The sequence below is a fragment of the Triticum aestivum genome, chromosome 2B, assembly GCF_018294505.1.
Source record: "Triticum aestivum cultivar Chinese Spring chromosome 2B, IWGSC CS RefSeq v2.1, whole genome shotgun sequence".
NCBI classification, from domain to species: Eukaryota; Viridiplantae; Streptophyta; class Magnoliopsida; order Poales; family Poaceae; genus Triticum; species Triticum aestivum.
Genome location: NC_057798.1, coordinates 5717647 through 5737354, shown reverse-complemented (window position 1 = coordinate 5737354; position 19708 = coordinate 5717647). Strand labels below are relative to the sequence as shown.

At 43.1% G+C, this 19708-nt stretch overlaps 1 protein-coding gene and 1 pseudogene across 1 annotated transcript; one reads left to right on the top strand and one right to left on the bottom strand.

Moving 5' to 3' along the window:
- The first annotated feature begins 432 nt into the window (after window positions 1-432).
- Window positions 433-14799, top strand: LOC123043052 (desmethyl-deoxy-podophyllotoxin synthase). The gene is made up of 2 exons (XM_044465400.1): window positions 433-1350; window positions 13984-14799. Exons 1-2 carry the CDS (start codon window positions 463-465, stop codon window positions 14617-14619), a joined length of 1524 nt encoding a protein of 507 aa, XP_044321335.1. The 5' UTR covers window positions 433-462; the 3' UTR covers window positions 14620-14799.
- A 691-nt stretch (window positions 14800-15490) lies between these two features.
- LOC123047661 (hexokinase-4, chloroplastic-like) lies at window positions 15491-19393 on the bottom strand (annotated as a pseudogene).
- Window positions 19394-19708: the final 315 nt, after the last annotated feature.

Below are 19708 nucleotides of genomic sequence, written 5' to 3'. Positions count from 1 at the left end.
CCGCGGCGGGAGAAAAAATTATATAATTGAAAACTTCTTTTGAATACGAATTCACTGGTATAACTTTTGTTCCTGCCGCAGTCGGTCTCGTTGGTTAAATTTATGGTCAAAGTTGAAGCACGGAATTAGAGGAAGCACTATATTTTGAAACGGAAGGAGTATAACTTTGTAAGTTGTACTAAAGTTGAGACACTTATTTGGGACGGAGGGAGTAGTATATTGTAAGCAATTGATCAACATCAAATAAGTCAGCCTACTTCATTCGAGTAATTAGTAGATTGTCTGTGATTAAATTTTAGAAATTCATTACCCGTATTTATCAAAATAGTAGATTGCTTTCACACTGTGCGGGAGCTAGCTCCAGCGTTCCAACCAAACTGTATCTCACTGACTACATACATATCATGTCTGTCAACCTTGCAAACCAGCAGATGAGGCCACACACCCAAAGCTATCCACTCCATGGAAGGGTTGCTAAGCTTGTGTTTCATAGCCCTATGCACGCTACTGGTCGGTTGGTTTCTCAAGCTCTCGGGTGGCAAGAGCAAGCCGGCCGGGAAGCCGCAGCTCCCTCCGGGGCCATGGACTCTCCCGATTATCGGCAGCCTCCACCACGTCGCCAGCGCCCTCCCACACCGCAGGATGATGGAGCTGTCTTGTCGGTACGGACCGCTGATGCACCTCATGCTAGGTGAGGTACCCACCGTGATAGTCTCCAGCGCCGAGGCAGCGACGCTGGTGCTCAAGACCAACGACCCCGCGTTTGCGGGCCGGCCGAACAGCGTGATTTTGGACATCTTCAGCTGCGGTGGCAAGGGCTTCGCCTTCGCCCCATATGGCAGCCACTGGCGCCAGATACGCAAGGTGTGCATCGTGGAGCTTCTGAGCTCCAAACAGGTAAAGCGGATGGAGGGCATCAGGGCCGAGGAGGTGGCCAACCTCCTCCGCTCCATGACCGCCTTGAATGGCACCACCTTCAACATCAGCGAGAAGATGGCGACGCTCAGCAACAACCTCGTGTCGCGGGCGGTTTTCGGCGGCAAATTCCCGCAGCAGGAGTTGTATCTCCGCGAGCTGGACGAGGCGTTGCCGCTGATGGGCGGCTTCTGCCTCGTCGACCTCTTCCCATCATCGCGGCTGGCCCGGTGGCTCAGCAGCGGCGAGCGCCTCATGAAGAAGTGCCATGGCCGCATGCAGCGCATAATTTCAGACATCATTGAGGGACGCAAGGCTGCGCGAGCTGCCGGCGTTGGCGACGACGAGGATGTGCTGAACGTGCTGCTCAGGCTGCAGCGGGAGGACACGTTGGAATTCCCTCTAACCACAGAGACGATAGGCGCCATCTTGTTTGTAAGTTTTCCTCCTTTTTCTGTTATGAATTGCACTAACAAGATGATATCTGCGTGCGGTTAGCATATGCTTTATTCGGTCTCGGATCTCAAGGCAGTTGGTCGTCGAAACAAATGAAGTTACATATCCACTGATAGGGTAGTTGAGACGGGGTGCTAGCAGTGAAAACTGCACATCCCTGGATTAGGGGAAAAGTTACACATCGACTATTTGGTACTTCCTCCGTCCCAAAATAAGTGTCTCAATCTTAGTACAAATTTGTACTAAAGTTAGTATAAAGTTGAGACACTTATTTTGGGACGGAGGGAGTAGTTGGTTGGGCCATGAGACGAAGTTGCACATCTAAGTGATAGAGTAATTGAGGCAGGGTGCCAAGAGTGAAAACTACATATCCACAAGTAATGATGGGGGAGTTGCACATCGACTACTAGGTAGTTGGTCGAGCCAGAAGATAAGTTGCATATCTTAGTGGTACGGTAGTTGAGGCAGTGTGCTAGGAGTGAAAAGTACACATCCGCGAATAGGGAAGTGGGAGTTACACATAAACTGCTAGGTAGTTGGTCGGGCTAGGAGACAAACTTGCACATATAAGTGGTACATCAGTTCAGGCAGGTGCCAGCAATGAAAAATAATAAGGGGGAGTTGTACACAGACTACTATGTAGTTCACCGGGCCAAGAGATGAAGTTGGACAACTCATTGGTAGGGTAGTTAAGGCAGGGTGTCAGAAGTGAAAACTACATATTCATGAGTATGGAAGGGGAGTTGGACATCGGCTGCTAGGCAGCTGGCCAGATAGCAGACTAAGTGGCACATCATAAAAAATTGGTTACCATGTTACTAAGTTACAGCCTCAAAGTTACTTTTTGAACATTTAGGTTGACCGTCTCTTATTTTGTATGTGGGACGCCGGATAGCGGCGCATACCCTCCCGAGCGCATATGCGATCTATATGGGAATATTTTCTTATACTCTTCATTTTCTGTTTTCCTCCTCCCATCTTAAATGGGGAAACATTCTTTGAAATCTGGGAGATTTTTCCAAAAAAATTAGTTCATCAACATCTTGCAGTTCAAAAATATTTTTAAAATTCAAGATTTTTTTTGAAATCCGGCAGTATTATTAATATCTTGGATATTTTTCAATTTCTTGAAATATTTTATCAATTCAGGGAACGTTTTAAAATTTGTGTCAAAACAATAGATGAAGTTAATATTTTCTTAATTCTCCAAAAATATTGTGAATGGAAATTTGTAACTTTTTAAAAATTCTGGAATATTTTTAAGTTCCTATACATTTTTTATAACAGAACATTTTTTTTCATTCAAAAACAATTTTTCAGCTGGTTTCAAAAAAATTCAGACTTTGAGCCGGTGGCCTAGCCTCCTATGACCGAATTAATATAGCAGACCAAAGGGGCCAGCCCACTACCTAGTGCTCGGGTGTGTGATTGCTGGGCATCTATGGGGTGAATATATATCCCTTACCACAGTGCTAGTCTCGTACAATACAAAATGCTTCGGAGAGATGCTTGGTAAAATAAACCGAGTCTTTCTAAAGCACTAGCGTTTATCTCTATAGGAGGAGTGCTTACTTATGCATCTACCCACTATAAAGCACCAGTGCTTATTAGGAAAATTGGGTTTATGTTTCTAAGCACCTTCCCTAAGAACCATACATCGTACAAGACCTAAGGGAGCCTCGCTCGTGATTCCGCTCACGTGCAAGGGAGCGTTCACGCACGTGGCGGGAGCAGCTCCTTTTTTGGTTTTTTTCACTGTGTTTAATTATTTTATATCAGGTCTTATTTTAATTAAAAATTTCAGGATTTTTTATACTTTTTTCTACCATCAATAAAATGCTTCAACGTGTATTTGAAACATATTTTAGCGTATATTGGAGAAAATGCTCAAACACATGTATTGAATTTGTTAAATCTGCATAAATAAGATATATATGAAAAAATTATAATGTCCACGAAATAACTACACATAAAAATAGTTATCTGCCAAAAACATGTATTTAAAAAATGCTTAATGCGTACAGAATAATTTCAGATGTAAATGAAAAATTTATAATGTCCAAAAAAAGTTACTAGATCCATCCATATGAGCGACCAGTAATTTCGGACGAATGGAATACCCTTTTAGATGTCGACTTTATTCAATACACATTCTATATCTTTTTGATAGAAAAATGTTAAACATGTATAAAAATAATGTTTTATATGATGTATACATAAAAATACAATGTATATGAAAAATGGAAATAAAAAAAATTGTCATGTATTTTATAAAATGTTGAACATGTATAAAAAATCCTAATGTATACGACAAATGAACAACGTGTATCAAAAAGTAGATACTGTAACATGTATTTAAACAAATATTAATTCTGCATTTTAAAAAATGTTAAACGTGTGTAAAAAAATATTCCAGATGTATAAGGAAATTTAACATTTTTCGGAAAATGTAGACACCAAAAACATATATTATAAAAAATAATGTTATTCATGTATTTGAAAAATGAAAGAAATGTATTAAAATAATGTTTCAGACGTGTACAAAAAATCCCAAGTGTGTATCAATAGTAGGAAGAAATATATATATATGATAAAAATGTTAACCCTGTATTTCAGAAGTGTACATAAAATATGCAATGTATACCAAAAAGTAGACATTTAGCCACATATTTGACAAAAAATATTAATAATGTATTTAAGTATATTCAATGTGTCCAAAAACGTATTATTGATGTACATAAAAAATGTTTCATGTATTTGAAAACTGCTAAAGATGTATAAAAAATGTTCTTGATGTATGCGAAAAATATACATTGCGTGTCAAAAATACTTGATTTCCCTAAAAATTTGTTTACCATCTATTTGAAAAAATATTGATCATGCATTCAAAAAGTGTGGCAAATATGTACTCCCTCTGTCCCAAATTAAGGTTGTACTATAGTTGAGACAGTTATTTTGGGACAGAGGGAGTTTTAAGATGAAATGTGGATCATGTATTTATAACATGATCAACGTGTGGCAAAAAAAGGTAGACATGTATTGCAGAAAGAAGTAACTGATGAAAACCCGACAAAGAAATGAAAACAATCAATGAAAACCGAGAAACAACAAATGAAACCAGAAAAATTGAAGAACAACAAGGAAAAAGAATGAATCAGTAAATACCGAGGAAGAAAAGAAAAATAAAATAAAACTAAATAAGAAATAAAAAACAACAGAGAAACAAAGAAAACAAATAAAGAAAGACAAAACCAGTTAAAACCGAGAAAAGAAAAAGGAAATCGAAAGAAATCATAGAAAAGAAAGAAAAAACCAGTGAGAACCGAGAAAAGAAATAAAAAAACAAATGAAAAAGTAAATAAAAACGATGAAAAACAAAAAGGAAAAGTGGAAGAAAACTAGAAGAAAAACGGGTACTGCAATATCCCTCGAGTGAGCCAGCGTGGTGAAGATATGGGCCGGGCCATTGCAATACAGACTGAAAAACCTTCAGGCGAATGAACCATAGAATTCACTATAAGCGAGATATAGTTGTTTCGCATCTCGCATGCATTACACGCGGGGCAAAATCTCTCATGGGTTTGTCCCATGTGGAGGCCTCCAGGTTGTTGCCTACTTGCATCGTCCCGGCTTTTCGGCTTGACTAAGTTCTTGTTGTAGGTATGCCCCACTAACAAGACACTTTTAGAAACATGTTCGCGTTCCCAATATCTTTCAAAAAAAACTTCTGAAAATTGTTTAAAAATTCTAAAAATATCATGTTTTAAAACATGTTCGAGAATTTTCCATTTTCAAAATTTGTTCACAAAGTCAATATAATTTCTAATTTCCAAATAATCTTGGCGTATTTTGAAAAAAGTTGCATTTTAAAAAGTTAGAATATTTCGATCAAGTTTTGAGTTTTAAAAAAAAATCCCAATTGCAAAAAATAGTTTGGAATTTCGAAAAATGTTTGTATTTTTAAAAAAAATCTTAAATTTCAAAAAAAATGTGTTATCACAAATTATTTGCCTTATTAAAAAAAATTATATTTCAAAAAACTGTGAATTGAAAAAGACCGTCTAAAATACTAGTCACCACACTGCTCGTCTAGCTACAGCGGGGGCTACTACAATGTTTTATAAGCAGTTGTTGTAGTTTCTAGTTGGGTCGGCACAGGAAGCGATGCTATGCGCTTTTGCGAAACATTTTGACTCAAATAGCATCATAGCGTCCAATAGGAGGTCCTCGGCACGAGAAGGAAACAGGACTACCGAGTTAGCCACATGGGCTCGTCATGGCCTCTGAGTTGGGCTTGTGTCACCTCAATATAGCTCAGTGCCCTGTTGTATCCTCGACACAATAATTACAACAGGTAATCCAAAGCCCAGCACATCACATTGTATGCTCTACACATATTAAACAGAGAGCTCCTAGTCCCCCGCATAAGCCGACGGAAGGCTAGCAAACGTGTGCCCCCCATGCACTTTCGGTCGGCCCGGTGTGGCGGCACGGATGGTTTATTAGTAGTTTCTATACTCTGAGAAATGTTCACACGACTTGAAATGGTATTGACAAATTAAAAAAGGATTAACAAATTTTCAAAATTTTGCAAATGTTCTGAATTTTTAAAAAATCAGGAGTTTGACATTGTTTCAATTTTTTTAATAAAATCTGATTTAAAAAAGAATCAAGAATTTAAAAGTATTCATTAATTTGAAAATTTCCTCAGACTTCACAAAATATCTGGAGTTCAAAAATATTCATGAATTTAAATAAACATTGCTCAATTGAAAACATGTTCATGGGTTTCAAAAAGTTCCAAATTTCATAAATATTCATGAATTTAATATTTCTAAAAAATGTTCACTGGTTTGAAAAACGTTCTAGAATTTCAAAAGAATTGAAAACTGTACTGTATTTGTAAATTCTTATAAATTAAAAATAATAATTTCACAAAATGAATGTTCTCACATTTCAAAGAATCTTCCAGATTTTTTAAAAATTAAATGAAACTAAGAATAGGAAAATAAAAAGAGAAAACGAAAAAAGAAAAAGAAAACCGAAAAATAAATGAAAACACAAAAAAAACAAAAGAAACAAAAACTGGTGGCAGGAAAACCAGGAATGGGCCGACACATATAGGAGAGCGGCACTCGCTAGGGGTGTGTGTTTGCCTATAAAATGCTAACGCACCCCAAAAAATGTTGATGCATGTTAGGATAGGGTTGCTCACGCTATAGTAACTGCTCGCTTAGAGCATCTACAACTGGAGTTGATAAATCCGGCTCTTCAAACGCCCGCGGACGCATTCGGACAGGCCCTCATATTTCGTTCCGGGTATCCACATATCTCAAATTCGGACTCTCAAATCCATGCAAATACATGCGCGTCCATCATGCAACACAATGCCTCACATAAATAGCTATTGTTCGTATCAAGCATACACAACATTTAAAAAAATGATCTGAAGTGTGAAACTCAAGCATTGCCTCCTTGGTTGCAATTGTGGATCCACATGTTCTCCACAAGATCATTGAGTACCTGTGTGTGCACCTGCTGATCTCACAGGTTCTGATGCATTTGCAGAAAGTTCATAAACTGAGTCGTATCTTGATCTTCCGGGATTTCAACTTGTTCTCCGGGTGCTTCGAAATCATGGGTCTGGGCTATACCATTACCCTCATCCTCGACGGTTATATTGTGCACGTGCTCTCCCCCATCCTGACCATCTCACCAACAACGTCTGCAGCAGTACCAAGTGCAAGCATCCTCAGAGCAGCCGTGCACTTCTGCTTGGGCGAGAAAGAGAGTTGGCCGTAGCAATCCCTTCTCAGCTTGAAGTAGTCGTCGTATGCCTTCGCTCCCATCACAATGTACAAAAACAATGGTTTCAGCATGCGGCGACGAAACCATGGATCATCCGGGAAAGCAGGTGTGGGAGCAAAGTAGTCTTTCTGCAGTAGCTTTGCTCGGATACTCTGTCCCGGTTGATCACTCTTCTCCCTTTGATTGAGCCCTTGAAATTGAGAATATGCTCCACTTGCCGGTACATTTCCTCTTGCATGCTCATGAGCATGATGATGTCCACTTCTTCGTCCGAAACCGACGAATCAAAGAACTCATCTTGAATCATTTGGTCAAGCTCCGTCGTTCCATACTCCTTGGCCGATGAAGCATCAGAATCCATCATTTACCTAACAAAATCACAATAATTCCGGTCGATCAATGTGTTGAACACATCAAGCGCAAGGCGGAGCCGGAGAGTTGCCGGACGTACCACGATGGCGTCCGGGCCGACAACGACGTTCCCCGCGGTGAGGGCGGGAGCACTCTTCTGGAGCTGGCGGCGGAGAGCCTGGGAATGGCTACGGAGCGGGCGCGGTGGAGCTGCGAGCCGGACGATGCGGAGGAGAAAGAAGAGAGGAGAGAGCAAATGGATCCGGCAGCTCGGGGGATGGATTTGGTGCAATTTAGTGTGGGTCGGGCTGTCGGGTCCGACGAGGCGGGCGTGCCCGGGCGCGCCCGGGCGCCCCATATCCGCCCCATATTTGGGATGGATATGGGGGGGTGCAAGTCAGCCCGGGATTTTGAGGGCCGTTTGAGAGGCCTGTTTGGGTTAAAAAATCGTGACCGGGAAGTGACCGGGCGGCCCGCCCGGGCGTAACAGCTGGGTTGGAGATGTCCGGTTGTAGATGCTCTTAGGGTATCTCTAACCAAACTCCTAAAAGACTTTAATTCCTCAAAAGTTTCTCCTTCGAGGAGTTAAACCCACTCTAACGAAACCCTCGAAATGTCTGACTCAAAATTTTGAGAAGTGTGGGGCGCCACTCAAATTTGAGCAGCCCCAATTCAAGTCTCCATGAAAGATTCCTTTCTCATGGGTCTATCTCTCACTCGGCTGCATCTACGCTGGCGCCACCGCCGTCGTGTTCCTTTCCTCTTGTGACCACCACCCACGCCCGCCGACACCCCATAGCCCCTCCGACCTCCGACTGCAACTTTTGGTCGAATTTTGGCGAGATTCCGACAAGTTTTCTTTCATTTCTCGTCGTCCCCGAACTCTACCATGTTACCCTCCCCGTTGTCCTCAGCCACGGCTGCGCTCCTCCCCTCCATCCTAGATCATGGGCAGAGCAACCCAACACACACACACACACACACACACACACACACACACACACACACACACACACACACATACACACACCATCATGTACAGACCGACCTACATAGAAGCATGTCCATAGAGGAGAACATGTATGGTTGTCAGCCGTGGTCACATACCACGCCATTGAGCCACATGGAGAACAAAGAGCAGAAAACCATTCTGACAAAGAATTACCCAAAATGTGGCCCGTGGACGACGAATTTCATCGACTTCCTCTTCCTTGCACGCATACATCACGCTCGGTGAGCTTCTATCAAATTGCACATACACGTCACCGAAGCAAGACATTCCAATGGCGGGATGGTGAGAGCAGTTGTACCGAATTGGGAAGAGGGATCCGAAAACTTGAGAGCTTGGGTTAAACTTGTTGAAACAATGAATTAATGTCTCAAGATGCTCAATTCAAGCTATTCGATTGACTATCATTTTGTTGATGGTTGATAGAATTCATGTGCAATTTTGAGTTGGCGTACTTGAACAACTCCCACTAGTAGTGGGTCGTGAAGACCTTATCACGATTAGCAACGATTTTACTAGGGAAATAATGAATCTTGTAAATGTGAATCAAGCGCCACTATGGATACAATGTAAGGATGCACAAGCGGCACACAAATGGTGGAATTTCTTGAGCTTGTCAAAAATTGAAATGCCTATATTGCAGAGTCGTCGATGAAGTCATGGGATTCCCTGTGGAAGGGGAAGGGGATCTAGTATGATAGGGTATATGACACGCTCAGGATTGGTTTCTTTTCTGCTTAGACTTCCATGTACTGTCGAGCATGACGTAGGTGTTGCTGCTACCAAGGTAAAAAATAGCGCGCTATAGCGGCGCTATAGCGTTTCTGGAAACTAAACGCTACGCTATGCAGATTTCACTCGCTACGGCGCTATTCGCGCTAAATACGGCGATTGCGCGCTATAGCGCGTATCGGCGCTATTTTTTCGACGGCATTTTTTTTCAGACGAATTTTTCATCAGCCCACTATACTTTGGGGCTTTCTGGCCCAGTAACCAAGCATATCTTCTCCTCCAGCCGAGCGAACCCTAACCAACCTACCGAGCGAGCCCTCCCAAATCGAACGAGGCGACGGTGGCAGCGGCGGCTGCCGGTGCTTCGCCCGTCTCCTCCAGCAACGGCCGGCCGCCTCTTGCCGCCTCCTCGGGTCGCCGCATCGCCTCCTCGGGCCGGCGTCGCCTCCTCTAATCCTCTTGCTCGGGTCGCTGTCGCCATGGCAGCAAGTTCATCTGATTCTGATTGAGCTTCTGCATCGTTGTTGGCTGGCTCCTAAAGTCCTAAGTCTTTATTTCTGCTATCCTGGACCTTGCTTGTTGGTTGTTTAATTTATCTGTCTACTTTGTTTGTCTGAAATCTGAATGTATGAAGTTTGAACAGTGCTATATGCCTATATCTGGACCGTGCTTTGTTATCTGAACAATGTTTTAGCTTTGGTTTTAGCTGCTGAAATCTGTCATTTGTGTTGATATATCTGTCATTTGTATGCTATATGCTGAAATCTGAATAATGTTTTGTGAAACGCTATTTTGCAAAATAGCGTGCTATTAGCACGCTATTTCGTTTATAGCGTTTTTTTGAAGGCTGCGCCATTTCAAATAGCGCACTATTTTTTTCCTTGGCTGCTACACGTATTGGACCACAACCTGCTCATCCAACCAGGACTTGAATCACAGGATAGAGTAGGTCCTGGTGATGGTGATGCCCTAGTGGCGAGGCTCATGCCCATACGTGTCACAAAAGGGAGACATTGCAATGGCAGGAATGTGCGAGTAGTTGTGCCGGAATTAGGAAGTGGGTCCAGCAACAGGTCTTGGGGAAAATTAGTGTGAATAAATGAAGCGATGTCTCGAGACATCGATTCAAGCTATTGGGTTGACTGTAATTTTTTTTTATGTTTGGTATAACTCATGCACATATTTGTGCTGGCGTACTTGAACCACTCTACCAGAAGCCAATCGTGAAGACCGGATCACGATTAGAGACTATGGTACCAGGGAAACCGTGAAGCTTGTCAATGCGAGTAAACGTAGAGAAGTGCAACTTTGGATACAGTGTAAGGATGCACAAGTAGGAAAATAGGCAAATTTTGGGAGCTTGTCAACGATGACTATGATGCAATCGATCTGCCTAGATTGTTGGAGGACACCGATGAAGTCTCAGCATTCCTCACAAAAAGAAGGGGTTCTAGTAGGACAAGCTATGTGACGTTCTCAGGCTTGGCTTCTTGTCGTGTTAAACTTTCATGTACTGCCATGCACAATGCATGTGTTGCTACAACATATATTGGACTACCTCCTGTTTATCCAACCAGGACTTGAGTCCCAGGATAGATCAAGTACTGGTGGTGGTTATGCCCCAGTTGCGAGGCTCATGCCCATGCATGCCGTGGAAGGCATTTCAATAGTAGGATGGTGTCAGGAGTTGCACCGAAATTGGGAAGACGAATCCAGTAGCCCGAGGTCTTGCTCAAACTCGTGTAAATAAAATGAAGTAATGTCTCAAGACATTGGTTCAAGATATTGGATTGAGTGTCATTTTGTAGAATTCTTGCACAAATTCATGCTGGCATACTTGAACAACTCCTAGCGCAAGTGGGTCATGAAGACCACATCACAATTACGGACGATGGTACCAGGAAACCATGAAGCTTATAAATGTGAGTCAACGTAGAGAAGTACCACTTTAGATATGGTGAGGATGCCCAAGTGGGAGAGAATAGGAAAATTTTGTGAGCTTGTCAACAATGACCATGATGCAATTGAACTACCAATATTGTAGGAGACCTTTGATTAACTCTAGGTATTCCCTGTGGAAGAAGAAAGGGTTCTAATAGGATAGGGTATGCAACGTGCTTAAGCTTGGCTTCTTGTATTCTTAGACTTTCATGTGCTACCATGCAAGATGCATGTGTTGCTGCAACACGTATTTAACCACCGCCCACTCATCCAACCAAGACTTGAGTCCCAGGATGGATCATGTACCGGTGGTGGTTATGCCCCAGTGGCGAGGCTCATGCACATACATGCCAGGGGAGGGAGACATTCCAGTGGTAGGATAGTGTGAGGAGTTGTATCGAGATTGGGAAGAGGGATCCAATAACTCGAGGTCTTCCGTCAAACAAGTGACGCAATGAAGTAATATCTGAAGACATTGGTTCAAACTATTGGATTGACCATTACTTTTTTATGGTTGGTAGAAATGGTGCGCAATTTAGGTCTAGCATACTTGTACAAGTCCTACCAGAAGGGGGCCACAAAAAATGGATCCGTTTATAGATGATGGCACCAGGGAAATCACAAAGCTTGTAAATCTGTCTCAACATAGAGTTACACCACTTTGGATATAGTGTAAGGATGCACAAGTAGGAGAAAGTTGGCAAATTTTGTGAGCTTGTCAACAGTGACATAGATGTAACTGAACCGCCCAAATTGCAGGAGGCTGTCGATGAAGTCCCGAGATTCACCTGGAACATTATAGTAGTATAACGATGCACTCGATCTTGGCTTCTCACTTGCTTGTACTTCCATGTATTGCCGCATGCTATGAAGGTGTTGTTGTAACACGTATTGGATCACTGCTTGCTCATCCAACCAGGACTTGAGTCCCGGGATAGACCAGGTATTGGTAGTTGTGATGCCCAGTGGTGAGCCTCATGCTCATATATGCCACAGAAGGGAGACATTTCATTGGCGGGATGGTGCGAGGAGATCTATGAAATTGGGAAGAGGGATTCAATAACTCAAGGGCTTGGTGCAAACTTGTGTGAATCAATGATTTAATGTCTCAAGGTATTGGTTAAAGCTATTGGATTAACTTCTATTTTGTTGATGGTTGGTAGAACTCATGTGCAATTTCGTGTTGGCGTACTTGAAGAATTCCTACTAGAAGTAGGTCATGAAGACCGGATCATGATTCGAGATGATGGTACCAAGGAAATCACGAAGCTTGTAGATGTGATTCAATGTAGAGAAGCGCCACTTTGGATATAGTGTAAGTATGCACAAGTGGGATAAAATGGGTGAATTTTATAAGCTTTTCACAAATGACAAGGATGCAATTGAACTGCCTAGATTGTAGGAGGTCGTTGATGAAGTTATGGGATTCAACGTGAAACAATAAGGGGTTCTAGTAGGACGGGGTATGAGACGCTCTTGGGTTTGGCTTGTTGGCAAACCTGGTAGCAAGAAACGTACTAAAGGATGTGAGATTTCATTGTCTTGATCATCGAACTCCAATCCCCCTGGCCTTGGGGGTTTTTGTATCTAGTTTTGGTATGTTCTTATTTCCATTGCTAGTTTCCTTGTTCCCGGTGGCTCGAACTCTTCGCGTTTGGAGGCTAGAGAATTTCCTTTGTTACCTGTTTTGGAATATATTCTCATCGAGAGGCGGTTACTTCACAGACTCCGATAGTGGGCCAGGGTGGCCTATCTCAAAGGTGTGCACGACACGTTGTGAGCTAAAACGCACTCCCCATTGATAGTGGCACTGTCAATGAAACAACTCTGATTGTATTCCCGAAGCTTACATCAAGCTACATCGAGATGTAAATATGAACAACCAACCTTATATCAAATACCCAATAGTCAACTAAATAATATGCAAGAAATATGTCTATATGCAACAATTGTACCTAAATTAGAAGTCATACTTACACTCTTATGGCTCATATGCGGTTCCTATTCTAGTGCCTTGTGACTTTACAGAAAAAGCACAAAGTATCTCCAATTGGTCCAGCCATTGGCCTGACTGTGCCATAGGAGTTAGGATCCCATTCTTACCCCCGCTCTTAGCCTTAGCATTCTTGTTAGCCCAAGAAGTGCATTTCTATTTGAAGTGGTTCTGTTCCACACCATCAACACATGATTGTCACCTTTTTATGATTTCCTCCGGCACCTTAAGCATATCACATGCAATTTCATAATGTTATTATCCATGCCATGCATATGTAGTTCGAGGTGAACGGGTCATAGCTCAACGAAAGAGAAGCAAGAGTCATATCAATAGCTAACTCTTGGCTAATAGGAAAGCAAGACTTTCAAGCTTTGCATGTAACAGATCATATTCATTATGTGGGTTCAACGGGTTCCCCATATTGTAGAGTTGTCTTTGATTAGAAGCCCATGACAGGGCATGTATAGAAAGCCATATGATATTGTTTTAGGTGGTTTTTCTTGAACCCATATGTATTCCTATTGCATATAGGATGTTTCGGAAGCCATCAGCCATGTCAACTTCGTTAATAACCGTTTGTAATAAACCTACCCGACATGGCTTTCGATGAGTCATTATGATCAGAACTTTGGATGACAATTTTGCAGTAACAATACGAAAACCATATAATTAGATATTTTAATGATATGTTATCGAAACAATAGTTTATGGAAACATTTTAATAATTTCATACTACTATGCATATAATATACTTATAAACAACCTTCTTTTCCAGGATATATTTTCAGCAGCCACAGAGACTACAGGAAATGTTTTGGAGTGGGCTATGTCAGAGCTCGTCCGTCATCCTGAAATCATGGGTAAGGCACAACAAGAGGTCAGAGAGGTACTAGGTCAAGATCGAGCTACCATTGGTAATAGTGACCTTGGTGAACTCCACTACATGCGGATGGTCATTAAGGAGGTTCTTAGGTTGCATCCACCCGCTCCTCTACTCCCTCGCTCGGCCACAGAGGACTGTAAAATTATGGATTGTGACATGCTTAAGGGCACAAATGTATACGTTAACGTCTATGCAATTTCCCGAGATCCAAGGTACTGGAAAAATCCTGAAGAGTTTAAGCCTGAAAGATTTGAGGACAACAACATTGATTACAATGGGACATACTCTGAATACACCCCCTTCGGAGCTGGGCGACGGCAGTGTCCTGGGATACTATTCGGCACGTCATCGCTCAATATCACATTGGCAAACCTTCTGTATCACTTTGACTGGATGCTTCCTGATGGGGCTAGTCTGTCTTCCTTTGACATGTCTGAGAAATTTGGTATCACGGTTAGCAGAAGGCATGACCTGCAACTCAGAGCTATTCCACATGAGTGGTTCAAAGCTACGTCGTCGTCCAAGTGATATAGAGAGCATGTATATTCAGATATATGCCCCTTCAATATATGCCTTTATTGCGCTGTACCTGTATGCATTAGAATAAGAGAACCCTCTCGTTTCAGAACATTGTGGTATTGTACTACTACTGTTCGTATTACTGTGCATGACAACAGATATTAAGTGGTAGCGCATAAGCATATAGAACATGACTGGGTAGTTCTATGTACTCCCTCCGTTCTGATTTACTCGCCGTGGTTTTAGTTCAAATTTGAACTAAAACCACGACGAGTAAATTTGAACTAAAACCACGACGAGTAAATCAGAACGGAGGGAGTATGTGCTTATGAACTCGTGAATATCCTTATGAAGATTTTAGTCTTCGTTTGAACTTATTTGAGCTTCTTTCACTTGGGGTCGTATTTATCTTAAGCTAATATCCTCAGCAAGACTACTTGTAAGACTGTTGGCTCGTTGGTTGGGACTTTATCACTCTATAATTAATATTAAAGCGGGGCATGGAGGGCCTTTCGTCTATATAATAGGTAATTCGCATAAAACCTTCCTGAAATGCACAAGATTGTAGGGTCTAACACAACACGGTTCAGAGTTTAAAAGGTAATTCTGCAACCTAATAGATTCTGCACAACACACGAAGTTCAGAGCCTAACAAAGTAGTAATCTCAACCTTCAATTAAGACGTATACCGGGATGTAGAGGCAGTACCATATCCTGTTCATGGATAATACAGTAGTAGGCCAAATCTCTTGTAATCTGCTGTGATCTATACCTTGCTGTTCTGTTGATGTACGCAATATGTTCCCGGGTACAAAAATACATTGCTAGAACCAATCCAAGGTTCCAAACAACTCTTTGCTGTGCAGCTACCTAATGAACCTCACGCCGAGAACTGAGCTGGTACATATTTTGAGTTCGTCGCTGCCAAAAGTGTCGCGCCAATGCCCGAGCCGTCTTTGGTGTGCTCGACAACGATGTGGTCCATGTCCCGGTGATCGAGCAGCTCCTCCATAGCCTCAACCATATACGACCTGTACTGAGGGTAATTCTTATAAAGTCCACCATCCATCGCTACCACTGTTCTTCTCCCTAGGATCAGTCCCTTGGAATTAATCTCCATCTTCTGAAGAATGCCAGCAATGCCGGCACCAGCCAACCGCCCACCTCTCTTGATGAGGCAATCGGAAACTTCTACAATAAACCGTCATGCCTCTACACAAGATTGGTTGAGCTGGGACCATGGCTATGGGAGAAAATAGCAGGTTCAGAGGCTGGCTGGCTAAGATTGCCATATACTCCCTTCGTTTCCAAAATAGAGGACCCAACTTTGTACTAACTTCGTACTAAAGTTAGTACAAAGTTGAGTCATCTATTTTGGAACGGAGGGAGTATGTCTGAAAAAGTGTAGAAACTTACCCCGATGACGTCGCACAAAAGTGATTCAACTTCTCCAAGATCATCGGATTTATCTTGTTGCATAGCACACAAATGTGGAGTTCTGTAATCATGCTTGCGGTTCAGCTTAGAACGGCACAAAATTGTGAAAGGAAAAGGATAATTTGGACTCTGGAAGCTACAACGTAGATTAATTTGCCTTAGAACAAATGCGCTCAGCTAGTTTGTCAGGGAACGACTGTCCGAACAGATGAGACTCTTGTGCCATCCTGGCCAGCACCCTCAGAACAATTTCTCCAAGGTACATCCCGGAAATCGTCTTCTTGAATATCTGAAGGCATTGCAAGTAGAACATGACATCAAGATAATAATAAGAAAAAGAAAGTATAAGTGAGCAAAACAAAGTGGTTTTACCTGTTCACCAGGATTTATGCTCTCGGCATCCATGCCCCTGTCAAATTCAGTTAGTGGAAGACCATCTGAAAAAGCTCCCCCCTCAGTGTTGATTATCTGCATTTTCTAAGCTCAGTGTGTTGGCATCTATTCTCTTATTCAGAGCGATGAACTTCGTGCAGGGACTCAATTTTCATTAAAATTTTGCAGCTATGTGCCTCCTTTTCCTTTTTTTTTGCGATGGTAATAGAGTTTTATTCCATAGTCACAGGGTTACAATCGAGAGGCACAAGTTCCTCCACACACGGTGGTCCTCGACCCAGCCATACAGCAGTTGTACGCTCTGTACGACTGTAAGAGGCCAGACGATCTGCTACCCTATTTTGCAAGCGGCTAATTTTCATAGAAATAAAAACTCTATCTACCATGAGATGACGAATCTCATTTACAAGATGCCCATAGGCAGATCTAGATAAGCTAGTACCAGATAAAGCGGAAATAGCTAACGATGAATCAGACTGGACGATGATGGGAAGCTCGCAATGATGGATCGCTATCGCCATGCCGTGCATTAGCGCATGTAGTTCCGCCTCGAGTGCGTCATTGCAATTGAAGATGTAGCGATAAGCAGCGAAGATAATACTTCCATCATGCTTCCGTAGTACCATACCTGCTGCAGCTGACCCATCCATTTGAGAAAAGGTTCCATCTACTGATAACGAAGCATGGCCCGGCGGAGGTGGCGGCCATGGAGGGGCCTGCGACACCACCTTCGCGACCCTGCTTTGCTCCTGCACCATCGGCATCTTGCCCTTGATAATTTCGTCCGTTGAGAACCTTCTGGCCAGGTCCAGCGATTGCATGTAGCTCTGTAAATATAACACCATAGACGGAATCGAAGGCACTTCCGTCCCATGTGTTAAATCATTGCGAAGCGACCATAGACGCCACAGCAACATGATCACACAGTCCTTCATGAAGTCATCACAATTTGCAAGGACATTTAGTAACCAGTCTTTCCCCGTATCTAGCAAGTCTTCCTGCCGGGGTAGTTTCCATACCGCCCTCATTTGTGCCCAAACCTCTTGAGCATAATCACATGCAACGAGCGCATGGAAGCTAGTCTCTTCTTCTTTTGCACATAGAGAACAAGTGTCTCTCTTTGAAACGTGGCGATATTTCTTGCATGCATTAGTGGCCAGCGCCCCAGAGACCACCTTCCATGCAAATATTTTCATTTTTAGTGGAACTCTAGCATTCCAAATACATTGCCAAACAGGCCTTTGTCCGGTCGGATGAGTACTGGACGCACCCACCATGTTCTGGGCCTGATCTAGCGTGGCAAGACGATAGGCACTCCGGACCGTGAACTGTCCATTCCTTTCCGGAAACCAAGCTAGAAAGTCTTGCCCGTTTCTCGGTGAGGTGCGTATTTTCAAAATCTCACGAACATCCTGTTCCCAAAAGTGTTCCCTTAAGAGTTGCTCCTTCCAAGCACCATGCTCGTCAATAAAATCTGCTGCCCAATGTAGACGGCAATTTCCTTTCGGTGTAACTGGACGCAGGTTATGGCCTCGTGGAATCCAAGCATCTCTCCAAGTTTTGATTAACGAACCATCTCCCACACGCCAAATGATCCCTTTCTTCACAAGCTCAAGACCATGGACAATTCCTTTCCATACAGCAGACGAATTAGCAGGGAATACCGTGTCTAAGAGATTTCCGTGGGGGAAATATTTAGCTCTGAGTAATCTCGCGCATAAACTTTGGGGGCAATCCAGCAAACGCCAAGCCTGCTTTGCAAGCAGGGCCTGGTTGAAAGCTCGCATGTCACGGAAGCCCATGCCACCCATAGCCTTTGGCAACATCATTTTTTCCCAGCTTAGCCATGCCATCTTCCTCTTTCCTTTCTCCACCCCCCCACCAGTACTGTCGCATCATCCGTTTTAAGTCATCACTTACCAAGGCCGGCAATTTGAAGACGCTCATGACATACGTAGGAATGGCCTGCGCGACCGCCTTGATGAGAATTTCCTTGTTACCCACTGACATATATTGTTCGCTCCAGTCAATTAATTGCTTCCGCAGGCGATCCTGAAGCGTTTCAAACCTTCCTTTATGCATTCTTCCTTCAGGAACCAGCAAGCCCAAATATTTTGGGTCAAACACCTATTGAGTTATATTCAAAAGGCCCTTCATTTCATCCGCCACCGCTGCATCACAATTGTCTGAAAACAGGATGGAACACTTCGCTGGGTTGATAAGTTGACCCGTAGCTGCAGTATAAGTGTTCAACAAACCCTTGACAAAGCTAGCTTGCTGGCCAGACGCTTCAAAGAGCAACATTGTGTCGTCCGCAAAAAGCAAGTGTGATATAATTGGTGCACCCCGACAAATACTCACACCCCGCAAGTCACCATCCGCAACAGCCTTGGAGATTAGAGCAGACAGAGCATCAGCGACAAAAAGGAAAAGAAAAGGAGACAATGGATCACCTTGTCGCAAGCCCCGCGTTGGGGAGAACACCTCAAGTAATTTTCGTTAAGCTTCACCGAATATTTTACCGACTTAACGCAAGCCATAATCCATCCTATCCACATCCAGAAAACCCCCACCTCACTAGGGCCTTCTCGAGAAAGTCCCAATCCACACGGTCATAAGCCTTTGACAGATCTAGTTTGAAAGCACATGCAGCTGGACTATTGTGTTTAATGGACTGGATATGATGGATGCACTCAAACACTATGATAGAGTTATCAGAAATCAACCTCCCTGGAATGAAGGCACTTTGCTTCTCGGAAATAAGATCAGCCAAGAGAGGGCGAAGACGATTCACCAAACACTTGGACACAATTTTGTAAATCACATTGCATAGACTTATTGGCCGAAAGTCCTTAAGATCTTTAGGGAAAGGTACCTTTGGGATTAGCACGATGGCAGTATCATTCACACCCTCTGGCATGACCCCTGATTTGAAGAACTCCAACACCGCCATCGTTATTTCATGCTTTAAGACCCCCCAGTTGCGCTGATAGAATCTGGCCGGGAAGCCGTCTGTGCCTGGTGCCTTAAGTGGACCTATTTGGAACAACACATCGGCCACCTCCTCCTCGGAAAAAGGTGCACATAACATGTCATTCATGTGTTGGGATACTTTGGGCACTATATGCTCAAGGACTGACTCCGGATCCAGGGTCGGGTCCTTGGTAAACACTTCCTTAAAGTACGACGTTGCCATTAGCTCCATATCGGTGGGGACTGAGCACCACGTCCCGTCGGCTCGTCGTAGGCGCTGGATATGGTTCCGCCG